General features: G+C 35.3%; 1 protein-coding gene across 2 annotated transcripts in view; it reads left to right on the top strand.

The window, feature by feature from the left end:
• SRP54 (signal recognition particle 54) overlaps nucleotides 1–15,870 on the top strand; it is a 39,442-nt gene that overhangs the window by 8,775 nt on the left and 14,797 nt on the right. For both annotated transcript variants that reach the window (XM_004436411.3, XM_004436412.3), the window contains 6 exons: nucleotides 707–817; nucleotides 3,201–3,292; nucleotides 4,272–4,356; nucleotides 11,210–11,314; nucleotides 12,054–12,120; nucleotides 12,199–12,256. In XM_004436411.3, the coding sequence (XP_004436468.1) occupies nucleotides 740–817; nucleotides 3,201–3,292; nucleotides 4,272–4,356; nucleotides 11,210–11,314; nucleotides 12,054–12,120; nucleotides 12,199–12,256 (485 nt within the window). In that variant the 5' untranslated portion in view covers nucleotides 707–739. The remainder of the gene's footprint in view (nucleotides 1–706; nucleotides 818–3,200; nucleotides 3,293–4,271; nucleotides 4,357–11,209; nucleotides 11,315–12,053; nucleotides 12,121–12,198; nucleotides 12,257–15,870) is intronic.

Raw genomic sequence — 15,870 nt, 5'->3', positions numbered from 1 at the left:
TCTTTGCATCCTGACTTACATGTAGTAGATACGTCTATATACTTTATAAAACCATAACGTTTTAGAGCTGAAGAGGACCTCTGGGGTTATCTTGTTTAGAGTTGGGGACTCAAGAACAGCTTTAAAATGGGAAGATTAATAACATACCTCTTTCCTTGGTTGTTGGAAGAGTAAAACGAGGTAATGTAATGTGTGTGAAAAGTTAGGTGATTTATTAATTAAAACCTTTTTTTTTTTGCTTAGAGCATGAATCAAAATAGTTTTCAAAGTCCTTTATTATGGTAAATTAGACAGTATTCCTGGGTGGAGATTTCACCTTTTTCTTTCTCTGTTTTCATTTGAAACTGTACATGATACATCAGTCAGTCACTCATATTCACAAGTATGTCCAAAATAAGAACAAGTTAATTTGAGGTCATGTCATCATTTCCTGAAAGCATGTTATCTGATATGTTAAATTTGCTGGTTCATGTAGAATATTCCAATTAGCTATTCAAACATAAGGCATCGTAACCAAGTGGTAGCTTTAGCTTTTGGACCTGGCTGTATTGGAGCTGCAGGTTGAGGCTATAGAAGTTGAAGTTACAGTATCTAAACACTAGAGTACTTTAATTTGAACTTAAATACTCTTCTTTAGAAGTCTTCAATTATGAGAACTGGTATTGATTGTTTTCAGATGTTTTTATTTAATTTTTTTCCTTGCTAGATTTTCTTGTGATCACGTCTTAAAGCCTTCAAGATGGTACTAGCAGACCTTGGACGAAAGATAACATCAGCATTACGCTCATTGAGCAATGCCACCATTATCAATGAAGAGGTATGTAAAATATGTGACATACGTATGATTGCACATCATCACTAGCATTGAGGAGATGGATTATTAGTGATCTCTATGTTTATATTTATTTTAATGTAGATTTAATACCTACATAAAAACCTAAAACTGGATACACTAGATAGTGTTTTTACTGAGAAGTCAACTATCTTACTATTAATTTCAACTTTCTATAAAGAATTAGAAAAAAACAAAGAAAACCCCAAAACCTTACCTTATTTGTAAAAATGACATAAATTTTATATTTTGAAAATGGCTTAGATCTGGAAATATACTTTTGCTTTCTCTCTTGACATAAGCATAAAACTTCTTTCTTCTTGGCTAGGCATGTGCCTATCTGACATTTTCTCCTTGACTTTTGTTAGCATTCTTATAAAAGGCTACTATTTTCATCTTGTGTATTTTGATTCATTTTCTCTGAAATCCTCATTCAGTTTTTTGGAGATTTTGTAAGCTGACTCCTTATGTGATATCTGAAATACTCTTTCTCCTGGCTTTATTGTTTAAGATATTTCTTTCTCCTATTTTTTTCCCACACATTGTATCTTAATGGTTTGTCAGTTGGAAAAAGATGATTATAGTCCACAACTATACTTTATATTTTGTGGTACCCATGGAAAAGTACTGAGTTTGGTTTTAGAAGACCTTGTTTAGTGTCCCCCTTAGTAGCTGTGTGATAGAAATTTGGGCAAGTCAACTTAAGATTCTTCAATGTCGGGCCGGCCCCGTGGCTTAGCGGTTAAGTGCGTGCGCTCCGCTGCCGGCGGCCCGGGTTCGGATCCCGGGTGCGCACCGAGGCACCACTCCTCCAGCCATGCTGAGGCCGCGTCCCACATACAACAACTAGAAGGATGTGCAGCTATGACAGACAACTATGTACTGGGGCTTTGGGGGAAAAATAAATAAATAAAATCTTTAAAAAAAAAAAAAAAAAAAAAGATTCTTCAATGTCTAAAATGAGAAAATAGCATTTACCTTACGAGATGGTTTTAAGAATCAAATAAAATAATAAATAAAAAGTACTTTCTAACTTGGAGGTTTGAAAAAAAATTTTAATATAGAATTTGATATCAACACTTTAATAAGCTAATGGAATTAAATAACTTTGGGACCATCTTTGAGCTCAGCTAGTCCAGCCTCTCATTTAACAGCAAGAGAAAGTCAGTTTCACATGTTTATTGGAAGAACCAGGATTAGAATCTTTTTTCTAATTCCTCATTCAGGGCTTTTTCTAATAATTATAATAAATCATAACTTAAACCATTGTTTAGTCTTTGGAATTCAGAACAAATAAAACAGCAGCTTTCCGAACAGTTTTCCCTGTTGTGTAACCCGTATGCTGTTTGTATTGATAGTAGAGAAAAAAGAAACCAAGGAGAAGAGCTTGGTGGGAAGTAGAGTAACAGCTGTTGTTTGAATTGGCAGCTTCTGTGTTCCTGGTACTTTGCTGCTAGGGAATTAGCAAGGAGAAATCCCTCTAATGAGAAAGATCAGTTCCATTTTTATCAGACCCCTTTAAGGAGGGGTAGAGAAATCTAATAAGTCTCTGTAGGACATATGAAATGAGTTGAAGATGAGAATTCATTCAGGAAGTATTTGACGACCGACATTTTTGCAGACCTTTTTGCTGGCACCAGGGATATAGCAGTGAACAAAACAGGCTAAAATCCCTGCCCTCGTGGAGCTTACATTCTAGTGTGTAAACACTTATTTACATGAGCAGCAAAAGCCTCATCTTTTCTTAAGAATTTATAGTTTATGACCTTTAACCACAGTGCCTTGCAACTCAACAAATATGTGATGAGAGTGAGTTATTAGTGGAGGATAGTTTCTTTTCACCTTTGTTCCTCTGTTCTGAGTGGAAACAGTAAGGCTGCTAGGTCAGACTGGGTCATTTTCTTTTGTTACATTTTCTTCTATGGAAGTCCAATCAAGCAGATATTGTGAATATAAGTGCTGTGTATCAGCAACAGGGGGTGTTCAACAACACAGAAAACTTTAGTGCAACATCTATTGTGTAGTAACTTTCTTTGGCTTGTATAGTGTCTTTACTATTATTACTTTTCACTTGATCTTAGCCAAAAGACTGAGAAGCGATTCCTATTATTACTTTAATATAGGAATAAAATTGTGATAATTAATACTTGGTTGAATAAAACTAAATGGAATGTCTTATTTTGACAAAACAACTAGACATTTAAAAAGATTATCTCTCTAAGGCTAACTGGGAAATGTTCTCCCCCCCCCAATAGTATAGTATTGTTTTTATGAAGCTATGGTAGTGTATGATGACTGATCAACCATTGTTTTTATATGATTGAAATGAAATGCTGGGCATTTTAAATTTTTATTTATTTATTTGCAGGTATTAAATGCTATGCTAAAAGAAGTATGTACAGCATTACTGGAAGCAGATGTTAATATTAAACTAGTGAAGCAGCTAAGAGAAAATGTAAAGTAAGTTAAATTAATCAGGTAAAAACCAGGCAAAACTAAATATAGTTTACTGGGATGAGGAGCTAACTAGAAAAGTCTGCTATATCGTGAAACATTTCTGCTATAGAGCACTGGAAAAGAGTAGAACTCATATGTTGGAAAACTGCACGTATAGTATGTTTCCATAATGATGGTTCAAAGAATAAACTACGTGTGGCTTTCATTTAGTTGTGGATTTCTTTCTGTTTTACTACTGCTTTATTTGGATGCATCCAATCATATACTATGTAGTATTTTAATATAAAAGCCTTTAGCTTTTAGAATTCAGATTCTTCATAGAAAAGAGGTGCCATTTTGTGCTCTTCAGGCATAAGATGACATTAATCAGCCTCCTTCATTATTGGAGAATTGTGTCCTTCTTTGTTCCCCTTTGGTTTTTCTGTCCATATTTGAATGAAGGCATAATGTGTGTGGTTTGAGTTATTGTGTTCTTTGGGAGAGGCACTTACTGGGGCAGGGCACACAGAATAATATAGGCATCTCAGTTAGCTGCCTGAATCCTAGCCCTTGTCATGCTCAGGCCATTCCTTCTTTTTATATTGTTAGACTGGCTAATAAATGTGGAACTACTAGCATTTAAGCACGTAGAACTAGAGAAAGTAGTCCTATTTTCTGCTAGGTATAAAGATGTATAAGATATGTATGGTGCAAGAAAAATACATAGAATTAATACTTTGTAGTGATATATGGCCAAACTAATATTTAGACTTTCAAAAAAAAAAAAGCCTTAAAAAACTAACCAAAGTCTTGCATCTAATTTTTCATGGTAAATTGTTTATGGTATAGACTTATGAATCTATAGTAATTATATTCATGTTAATTAGAAAACTGTTAATATAAATGATTACATATTCTTACATTCTTTGGGGCAGAAACTTCTTTTTTAGAGTGTCTTAACTGGCTTTTATCCCTCCTACCCCCAAATACCATCATCGTGAAGATCTGCTATTGATCTTGAAGAGATGGCATCTGGTCTTAACAAAAGAAAAATGATTCAGCATGCTGTATTTAAAGAACTTGTGAAGGTAAAAGTATATCAAGATTATGCTGTGATTCTCCACAGACTCAATGAGTAAGAACACATTAGCACTGCCTATATAGGAATACTATTTTGGAATACTTTTTTATGCTTTTATAGAATATTCATCTGTATTAAAAATATCAATTGAAGGATTATTAACTTTTCTAAAGTGGCCTATTTTTATTATAGACTTTTCTGAATATAAAATTCTGAGTACAGATGTGAAGGCAAGTACTATTCCTGCAAAAAATGCCAAAGCCAAGTTACAAAAGTAAAACTTCACTGCATATTAATTGATGGAAGGGCTTCGCTGAGTTTATCCTCTTTTAATATCAAGTTTTGCCTATTGAAGGTCCTCGTTTTGTCCAGAAAGTCACTCTTGGCAAGTGCTCTTTTGTACACTGTTCCTTGTGTACAAAATTCCCTTTAAAAAGACCAAATGTCTCAGCTCTTGCCTACATTATGTGCAGTTTTGAATTAGTGAAGTTGTATTTTGCAAGTAGTAAATGTAGCCTATTGCCCTGTCTCACCTCAGAACTGATATTGCTGCTGCTGTGATGAAAAGTGTGGTGAAAATCTTAGAGCTTTAAAAAATATGTGTGGTAGGTATGGTCCAATGGTAGGGGAAAGAAAAAGGAACAAAAAAAATTGTTTTTAGAGCGACAGATGTCTGCTGATAATCTCCTAGTGTTTTTCTCTATATTGTGTGAATTGTTTCATTTACTCCTTTGGTTCCACTAGAGCTCACTGGTACTTTGAAAAAGTTTAGTGTCTCGGATGGTTTTGTCATTTCAGTTTAGTCCTGTAGACTAATTGATAAAAAACGAAATTCAGACCTAAAAGAGGTCAGAGAATTTATCCAGTCGTGCTTCTCAGTTTGCAGTTGAGAAAAGTGAGACAGCTAGTTAGTTGCAGACCCAGGTCTGATCTCCAAACTCCTTATGTAGGACTCCTCGCATTATTTCCAGATTGCTTTTCATCTAGCATGTGAGGTCAGCACAGAGTGAGTGAAAATTTTTGTTTTTAGGGTTGCCATCTATAGGCAATTCTGGAGCATCAAAGTGCTTCGTTAAGAAGCATTTGTGGAGTACCTGCTTTATTCCGGTAGTACGCCAAGTGCTGTGATTACAGAATGAATAAGACTGGTCCTTATACTCAGAAGCTATGATCAGGAGCAGTGGTATACGAAGCAAGGTCAAAACTCTTTTCATAATAATACTGAGACATTATTTGCCTTTTTTGCCCTTTTTACCATGTTAATATTTGCACTGCTAGTTCTAAAGCAATGGTGGGTAAAACTCCCTAGCATGAATCAAGGCAGTGGTACGAAACTATACTAATAGTCCTTGTACTCTTTATGACCACACACTTGCAGTGAAAAAAAACAATGCCAGTTTCACTTACGCATCTTCTTGATGGAGCAGTAGAAATTATTAGTTGAATTAAATCTTGACCCTTGAGTATATGCATCTTTATAAGATTTTGTGTGATGAAATGGGAAGTATGTAAAAGGACCTTTTGCTGCATACTGAAATTTGATGGTTGTCTTGAGGAAAACACGTGTGATTATTTGATTGTAAACTGAGCTAGCCGCTTCTTTCATAGAACACCATTTTTACATGAATAAACAACAGACAGATAATCTGTGGTGATTCAGACTTGGGCATTTGGCAGACGTTTTCTCTAAAGTAAATAAAATGAGCCTGTCACTTTAAGGCAAATAACTAACAATATTGTGGCCAGTGATAAAATTTGACATTTCAGGTGAAAACTAGAAACTTGTATCTCCACCATAAGTGTGACAGTGTCCCAATACTTACTTTTCTGGTGAGATCAGTATTGATATTAATAAATACAATTTTTTGATGTTATATAGTAAAATGTATCAACAATAGGAGATATGTATAACTCAAAAAACCAATATTTTCTAAATGACTGATGTATGATGTTAAAAAATCATGCACCAGTTTAAGATCCGTTCAGAGTACCAGATAGAATAACAGATTTTAATGTAACAGAGTATGAAAGTTTATATGGTTTCAGATTTCACATTGCAACTAACCTTTACAAACTACCGTGTTTATAAAGGAGTCCTGAGACTGAAAAGTTCAGTATTGCTGTTACAGGGTAGAGGAAGAAGAGAAGATAGATTTATAAAATAATTATTCAGTAAAACATATATGTTCCAGATAACAGGTTCATAGAGAGCTGAGTGATTCTGCTGTGAGATATAGAGAATGGAGGTGAATGTAGGGTAGCATCAGTGTTCTGAAAGGATCTAGGAGGAAGGGGAGTGAATGTAGGGTAGGTAGATTTTGCCTATTTCAGAAATTTGCTTAAGGCTAGGCCTATGCCTGGGAAAGAGATAACAAAATGTGTTTTTTACCCTTCCTTCTCTACCACATGGCTTTCCTTGAAATTCAGGTATCATATGCATTATGTGACCTTTATGGTATTGTTTAGCCTGGGCTTGGCAAATTTTTTCTGAAGGACTTGATAGTTTACGCTTTGTGGGCCATTTGGTCTCTGTTACAACTACAGTTATGTGCCACATAACAATGTTTTAGTTGACGATGGACTGCATATATGATGTGGTCCCATAAGATTATAGTGGAGCTGAAAAATTCCTATTGCCTAGTGATGTCATAGCTATCGTAATGTCATAGTGCAACACACTAGTCAAGTGTTTGTGGTGATGCTAGTATAAACAAACGTGCTGCGCTGCCAGTCGTATAAAAGTATAGCACATAAAATTATGTACAGTACATAATACTTGATAATGATGATAAGCGACTGTTACTGTTTATGTATTTATTATACTTTTCATCATTATTTGAGAGTGTACTCTTTCTACTTATATAAAAAAAAGTTTACTGTAGAACAGTATACATGTTACACCAGCAGCAGCCTTGTACATCTCACGTTTACCGAGTCTCTTGATTGCATCATTTTCTCTCGTGCTTGACTTAATCTTTTGTTGTTTTGTTCATCATGGCCCCTAAGAATACAAAATCCACTGCTAGTGTTGCCATTAAGAGCCCACATCAAATAGTTGACCTGGAAATGAAATTAAAAGTGATAAAGGGGTATGAAGATGGGAAGTCAGTGATGGTTATTGCTTATCAGTCAGGCATGTCCGCTTCCACCACAGCTATGATCTTGAAGAACAAGAACAGGGGCCGGCCCCGTGGCTTAGCGGTTAAGTGCGCGCGCTCGGCTACTGGCGGCCCGGGTTCGGATTCCGGGCGTGTATCGACGCACCGCTTCTCTGGCCATGCCAAGCCTGCGTCCCACATACAGCAACTAGAAGGATGTGCAACTATGACATACAACTATCTACTGGGGCTTTGGGGGGAAAAAAAACAAGGAGGAGGATTGGCAATAGATGTTAGCTCAGAGCCGGTCTTCCTCAGTAAAAAAAAAAGAGGAGGATTAGCATGGATGTTAGCTCAGGGCTGATCTTCCTCACACACACACACACAAAAACAAAAAAGAACAAGAACAAAGTGATGGAGGCTGTTGAAGGATCTGCTTCATTGAAGGTAACAAGACAAACAAAAATTTGAGAATTTTATCAGATATGAAGAAACTGCTGATTAACTGGATTGAAGACCAGATGCAGAAGCACGTCCCACTCAGCACCATGACGATCACGGCCAAAGCAAAATGTTTGCGATGTTGAAAGAAAAGGCTGGACCGGACCACGATGTTGAATTTACTGCTAGCTCTAAGTGGTTTAAATGATTCAAGAATGATTGTTCATTACATAAAGTGAAAGTGAGTGGTGAGTATGAGAGTGCTGATGTGAAGGCAGCTGAAGAATTTTTGGAAACTGTAGATAAGCTGATTGTAGAGGAAAATTACTTTCCAGAGCAAATATTCAGTATGGATGAAACTGCCCTATTCTGGAAACGGATGCCTGAAAGGACTTTCATCCATAAGGAGGCAAAGTCACTGCCAGGTTTCAAGACTTTTAAGGACAGGATAACATTGTTGCTTGGGGGCAATGTTGCAGGCTACAAATTGAAACCTTTTGATCTGGCACAGTGAGAACTCCAGGGCCTTCAAGCATTTCAGTAAGCACACACTGCCTGTGTACTGCAGGAGCAATAAGAAGTCCTGGATGACCCAACTCCTCTTCCAAGATGCCCTCCAGAATTGCTGTGCCAGCAAAATGGAGATGTACTGTTTGGAGAATAGCATACCTTTCAAGATTTTGCTTGTTTTTGATAATGCTACTGGACATCCTTCTTTTATTGGTGATCTTCATCCCAATATCAAAGCAGTGTTTCTCCCTCCAAACACCACCTCTTTCATCCAACCAATGGATCAAGGAGTTATAGCAGCTTTTAAGGCCTACTACCTGAGGAAGACCTTTGCCTAGGCTATTGCTGCAACTGAGGAAGACAGAAGACACCGATGCAATTCTGGGAGGATTACAACATCTATGACTGCATCAAGAACCTTGCTTGGGCTTGAGGTGATGTCACCAAGGAGTGTATGAATGGCATCTGGAAGAAGACACTCAAGAGGTTCATCTGTGACTTTGGTGGATTTGCCAAGGGTGAGGAGGTTGCAAAAATCAACAGCGCTGTGGTTGAGATGGCAAACAACTTTAACCTGGGTGTGGATGAGGATGACATGGAGGAGCTCCTAGAGGTGGTTCCTGAGGAATGGACTAATGAAGAGTTGTTGGAACTAGAACAGGAGTACATGGCTGAAGAAGAGGCAAGAAAAAGGGAAAATGCAAGAGAAGAAAAAGAACCCCCAAGAGAATTCACAGTGAAGGGTTTAGCAGAAGCTTTTGCAGACTTCAACAAGCTCCTTAAAAAGTTTGAAAACATGAAACACCAAAAGGTTTTCGTTAATAGAGAGGAATGTTCACTATGATGAAAAAAAGAAACAAACCAAGCAAACCATCATGGACATATTTCTGAAAAGAGTGACAAGCCTCAGGCAGGTCCTTCAGGAGGTATTCCCTAAGAAGGTTATCATTGGAGATGACAGCTCCATGCGTATTATTGCCCCTGAAGACCTTCCAGTGGGACAAAATGTGGAGGTGGGAGACAGTGATATTGATGTTCCTGACGTTGTGTAGGCCTAGGCTAATGTGTATGTTTGTGTCTTAGTTTTTAACAAAAAAGTTTAAAAAGAAAAAAAAATAGAAAATTTAAAAAATAGAAAATAAGGTTATAGAATGAGGATGTAAAGAAAGGAAATATTTTTGTACAACTGTACAATGTGTTTTAAGCTAAGTGTTATTACAAAAGAGTGAAAAGTTAAAAATTAAAAGTTTATAAAATAAAGTTACAGTAAGCTAAGGTTAATTTATTATTGAAGAAAGAAAAATATTTTTTTATAAATTTAGTGTAGCCTAAGTGTACAGTGTTTATAAAGTCTACAGTAGTGTACAGTCATGTCCTAGGCCTTCACACTTACCGCTCACTCACTGACTCACCCAGAGCAGCTTCCCAAAGTTGCTCCATTCATGGTAAATGCCCTATACAGGTGTACTATTTTTTAATCTTTTATACAATATTTTTACTGTACCTTTTCTATGTTTAGATCACAAATACCATTGTGTTACAGTTGCCTACAGTATTCAATACAGTAACATGGAGCTTTATAGCCTAGGAGCAATAGGCTATATACCATGCAGCCTAGGTGTGTAGTAGGCTATACCATCTAGGTTTCTGTAAGTACACTGTGATGTTTGCACAGCAATGAAATCGCCTAATGATGTATTTCTCAGAACATATCCTGGTCTTTAGTGACACATGAGTGTATTCATCTCTGCTGTTGTAGCACAAAAGCAGTAAATGAATGGGTGTGGCTACGTTCCATAAAACCTTATTTACACATAGTTTGGCAACCTCTGGTCTAGGACCTTAACTACTGTTATGGCTTTATTATCATATGGAGATACATGTTTCAAGCTCCAAACAACTGACTCACAAATGAATTATTTTTTTAAATGAACTTTAAAAATGCCTCATGCCTCTTAGTTTGGGGACTGTCCATATATGAACCTTAATTTTCCACTGACTGTCATTATAAAATTGGTGATTATTTTTTACTAGCCGTCTACATATAATAACTTTATAGAATGGTATATCTTTGACATTGCAGAGTTTGACATTTGACTGACCTAGAAAGTCTTTCACATGTAATTTGTAGTTTTGCTCATACATAAACATTTGTCAAATTGAACATGAAGATGTATGCTGTCCCAATTTGGTAGCCTCTAGCCACATGTGGTTATTGAACACTTGTAATGTGGCTAGTCCAAATTGAGATGTACTTTAAATATGAAACGTATGAAACATATTCCAAATTCGAAGACCTAGTATGGGAAAGGGGAATATAAAAATCTCAGTAATTTTTCAATATAAATTACATGTTGAAATGATAATATATCAGGTTAAATAAAGTATTAAGATTAATATCACTTGTTTTAAAATTTTTTAATGTCACTACTAGAAATTTAAAAGTTCATATGTGGTCTGCACATATATTTTTATATTTCTGCAGTGCTGATGCAGATTGCTTCTTTGCCTCAAACTTGGTCTCACATTTTATTCACACCCCAGCTTCTTCTAAAATATGTTTTGAGATTTTTACTCTGAATTGATTTGGGAATATAGGCTTGCTTGTGACTTCACAATGCATTATTTTAAATTCTGAAATTTCAGTATGTGTGTACAAAGGGAAATAGTAGAGTTGGATTAATCTGGTAGGATTATGATTTGCCTTTTATACCAAAACGTCCTTAAATTATTTTTACAATTTAAAAGAGGGGTTTTGAATGTAAGCATATGTTAACCTGATTTTATTTTTATTTTATTTTTGACATGTAGCTTGTGGACCCTGGAGTTAAAGCATGGACACCCACTAAAGGAAAACAGAATGTGATCATGTTTGTTGGCTTGCAAGGGAGTGGTAAAACAACAACATGTTCAAAGGTAAATTATACTTAATTTAAAAAGAACGTCATAGAGAAGATGTTTGTATAAATCAAGTTTTATGCTAAGGCCAAGCTTTATAGTATTTTTGCTTTACAATTTTGTGTTACTTGATGTATCTATTGTGTTTTTGTAATAGCTTTTTGTAGGATAAGAAGAAAGAGTCCCATAGTCTCTGTTGTGATTGCTTTTTGTAAGAATGGTAGACTTCTGTATAACTAGGCTATTCCTTTTACCAAAAAGACTGTTCCTATCCTTTAAGGAGGTGAGGATATGATTTTTGGAGAAGAGAACATGGAAAGTTTACCTTATCTCCTATGGCTCAAGACTGCCTTTTTACAGTGTCCCACCCAGCATAATTTAGATCTTCATTTCGCAGATCCTTATGCTAATTTTTAATTCATTGTACCATCCCTTCCTCCAAAATTGGGTGCCTCAACTTTGTTGCCAGATTATGTGATTGTTTGTTTTTGCTAAATTAACATTAATAGTAGTTCACATTTTTTACTATGGTCATTTGTTGCTTGATCATTTTGTACCCTTTGATTGTGACTGTATGGCAGTTAGAATTTAAACTCTTTAGGAAATTTGTTGTATTGAAAAATTTAATAGTATTATTTTCAGGAGAATATGAGCAATTTTACTTTACTCCTTAAGTAAATAACAAGGGTAAACAAAAAAAAATATGTATAATAATTTGTATTTATTGATACTATATTTTTTAATCTTCCTTTCCCAGTTGGCATATTATTACCAGAGGAAAGGTTGGAAGACCTGTTTGATATGTGCAGACACATTCAGAGCAGGTAACCTGTTGAAATTTGAAAAATTTTCTATAATTCTTATTTTCAAGTTGGAGGACTCATTAACTCATTATATTGTAGGGGCTTTTGACCAACTAAAACAGAATGCTACCAAAGCAAGAATTCCGTTCTATGGAAGGTGAGTTTCTGTTTTTTATTTTGATACTCATGAGCCTTATCTTGTCTGTCTGACTTTTTATGTTATGCTCTCTGGTCACATTTTAATGTAAACTTATAAGCTTAAATCCTTTCTGGAACAAACTGGGGCATAGTTAATAAATTGTTATCTTTTATTATTAAAACATGACTCCTCTGATGTAGCCTGGTAGATTGGAGTGGACATTGTTTAGTTTATAATTCTGCCTGTACTTACCATCCTGCCTTGCATGCTTTTCTACCGCCTTCTGCTTCTCTATTCCTGTTTCTTTTATGACCTGTCTGAAGCATTCCTCGATTAACCACGCACTGGTGAATTCCATACTGTCTGTTTCTTTAGTACTACATCATTTTAAAAAGTTTGTGTTTGATTATCCTAAAATGGCTTATAATCTTTAGTGATTTCAGGTAGAGATTTCTGATTATTGCTATCCTTCATTTGATACATTGCTATTCAGTTAGGTAGTTTGTGTATGTTAGAATGAGTAATTAAAAGAATCAAGTCTAGATTCAATTTAGAAGGACTTATTTGAAGGATTAGCATTTTTCTTAACATTGTTAATGTAAATGGTCTATTGTACCCTCAGGAAGAAAGTTTCAAGAAGCTAAAATTTGAGGTAGTTAAATGCATGATATCATTTTGTTAGTCATTTCCTTCTACTCTTTGGCCAGAAAAACTGGTGAACTTTGGCTATGGTGTGTTCTTTATTTAAAATTTTTTTCTTTTAGTTATTTTTTTATGATAAATTCTAACAGGTAGATTAAAGAATAATGTTAGGAATTTTGTTTATTTATTTTTTAGGTTTTCTGTTTAATTTTATTTTTGTTGGTATCATAATAGTTTGCCACATTGTGAAATTTCAGTTGTACATTTTTATTTGTCAGTCAACATATATATGTGCCCCTTTACTCCCTCTGCCCACCCCCCATCCCTCTTCCCCTCTGGTAACCACTAATCTGTTCTCTTTGTCCGTGTATTTGTTTATCTTCCACATGACTGAAATCATATGGTGTTTGTCTTTCTCTGGCTTATCTCACTTAAGATAATACCTCAAGTTCTATCCATGTTGTTGCAAATGGGACGGTTTTGTCTTTTTTATGGCTGAGTAGTATTCCATTATATATATATATATATATATATATATATATATATATATATATATATACCACATCTTCTTTACCCATTCATTAGTCGATGGGCGCCTGGGTTGCTTCCACATGTTGGCTGTTGGGAATAATGCTGCAGTAAACATAGGGGTGCATAAGTCTCTCTGAATTGTTGATTCAAGTTCTTTGGATAAATACCCAGTGTGGTATAGCTGGGTCATGTGGTATGTCAGTTTTTAGTTTTTTGAGAAATCTCCATACTGTTTTCCATAGTGGCTGAACCAGTTTGCATTCCCACCAACAGTGTATGAGGGTTCCTTTTTCTCCTCATCCTCTCCAACATTTGTTGTTTTTTGTCCTGGTAATTATAGCCATTCTAATAGATGTAAGGTGATATCTCATTATAGTTTTGATTTGCATTTCCCTGATGATTAGTGATGTTGAACATCTTTTCTTGTGCCTGTTGGACATCCATATATCTTCTTTGGAAAAGTGTCTGTTCATATGCTCTGCCCATTTTTTGATCGGGTTGTTTGTTTTTTTGTTGTTGAGTTCTATGAGTTCTTTATATATTTTGGAGATTAACCCCTTGTCAGATATATGATTTGCAAATATTTTCTCCCAATTGGTGGGTTGTCTTTTTGTTTTGTTCATAGTTTCCTTTGCCTTGCAGAAGCTCTTTAGTCTGATGAAGTCCCATTTGTTTATTTTTTCTTTTGTTTCCCTTGCCTGAGTAGATATGGCATTTGAAAAAATCCCTCTAAGACTGATGTCAAAGAGTATACTGCCTATATTTTCTTCTAGGAGTTTTATGGTTTCACCTCTTACCTTCAAGTCTTTAATCCATTTTGAGTTAATTTTTGTGTATTTTTGTGAAACTTTTGAAAAGTTTGTGTAACTTTTGTGAAAGATAATGGTCTACCTTCATTCTTTTGCATGTGGCTGTCCAGTTTTCCCAGCACCATTTATCGAAGAGACTTTCCTTTCTCCATTGTATGTTCTTAGCTCCTTTGTCGAAGATTAGCTGTCTGTATATGTGTGGTTTTATTTCTGAACTTTGAATAAGAACTGTTTCTGATACAGATTTTAAAATCAAAGGATAATGAATAGTTTGTCTTTAGGGATTACAATTTGCAAATGATATAATTTAGGTGATAATTACTTGAACCACCAGCCAAAGCCAAAGTTAGTTTTTAGCCAGTATTCTCAATACCATTTATTAAATAATCTCTCTTTTGCTGATGTAAACTTAGAAAACATATTATGTATGTGGAGTGAAGTATTAGTGATCATTGTTTCCTCTGGGAGAGATGAAGGGAATGGGATTGGGGAGGGACTTGAACTGTAGCTCCAGTGTTAAATTAATTTATGGGAGAACTGATATCTTTACTATATTTGTGTAGTTCCATTTAGAAACTTGCTGTGTCTTTTTTGTTAAAAACTTTTATGTCCCTAAGTATAGTAAATTTCTTCATTTAAATCACACATATATTCTTATTAAGTGTATTCCTACCTGATTTTTGTTAACTTTTATTGATTTGGGGAAAAAACTTTTTTGTTAACATTATATGTCTTTTCATTTGGCAGTATTGATCTGTATAAAAAGTTGCCACTATTCAAAAGAATACAAATTAAAATGCAATCTCATTTCTTGATTTTCAAGTTGAAAAGATTTTTCAGAATTGTGAAAATGTAGTGAAATAGAAATGAAATTAAATTTTTATTGAGGACATTTTCCTTTTAAAAATCAAAAGCCTACTGGGGCCGGCCCGGTGGCTCAAGCGGTTAGGTGCGCGCGCTCCGCTGCGGCGGCCCAGGGTTCGCCGGTTCGGATCCCGGGCATGCACTGACACACCGCTTGTTAGGCCATGCTGTGGCGGTGTCCCATATAAAGTAGAGGAAGATGGACATGGATGTTAGCCCAGGGCCAGTCGTCCTCAGCAAAAGCGAGGATTGGCATTGGATGTTAGCTCAGGGCTGGTCCCTCTCACATGGGAAAAAAAAAAAAAAATCAAAAGCCTAAATGATCAGAGTGTTTGCTCCAAATTCAACTTGTAGGAGTGTGTCATAATAATTTCAAAGAAACAACATTATGTACTGTCCATATTGGCTATATTTTTAATACCAAGAAATTGGAAAAACCTTAAATGGCCAACAGTAGGGCATTTATTTAATAAGTGATAGCATAGCCATCTAATGGAATGCTGTATAGCCTAAAAGTCATGTTTTACAAGACTATTTACTGGTTTTATAAAATGCTTACAAAAGAGTGTTAAATGGAAAAGCATATGTAAAACACTATGTAACTCAAGTTCAATTATTAAAGAAAATGTAAAAAAAATTTGAGGGAAACACAACTCATTCAGAAAAGACATTCAGCAGAATCATACAGGTTTTGTAACTGGAAAACTGGATACTGCTTCATGCTGCTCTAGAATTAGGTTGCTATGTTTGATACTTATTAGATTTTATTCTTCTAAATTGAAATTG

This window comes from Ceratotherium simum, chromosome 3, assembly GCF_057802395.1.
Source record: "Ceratotherium simum simum isolate JZ-2026a chromosome 3, ASM5780239v1, whole genome shotgun sequence".
NCBI lineage: Eukaryota > Metazoa > Chordata > Mammalia > Perissodactyla > Rhinocerotidae > Ceratotherium > Ceratotherium simum.
Note: the sequence above shows the minus strand (reverse complement) of the source record. Positions and strands in the feature narration are given on the sequence as shown.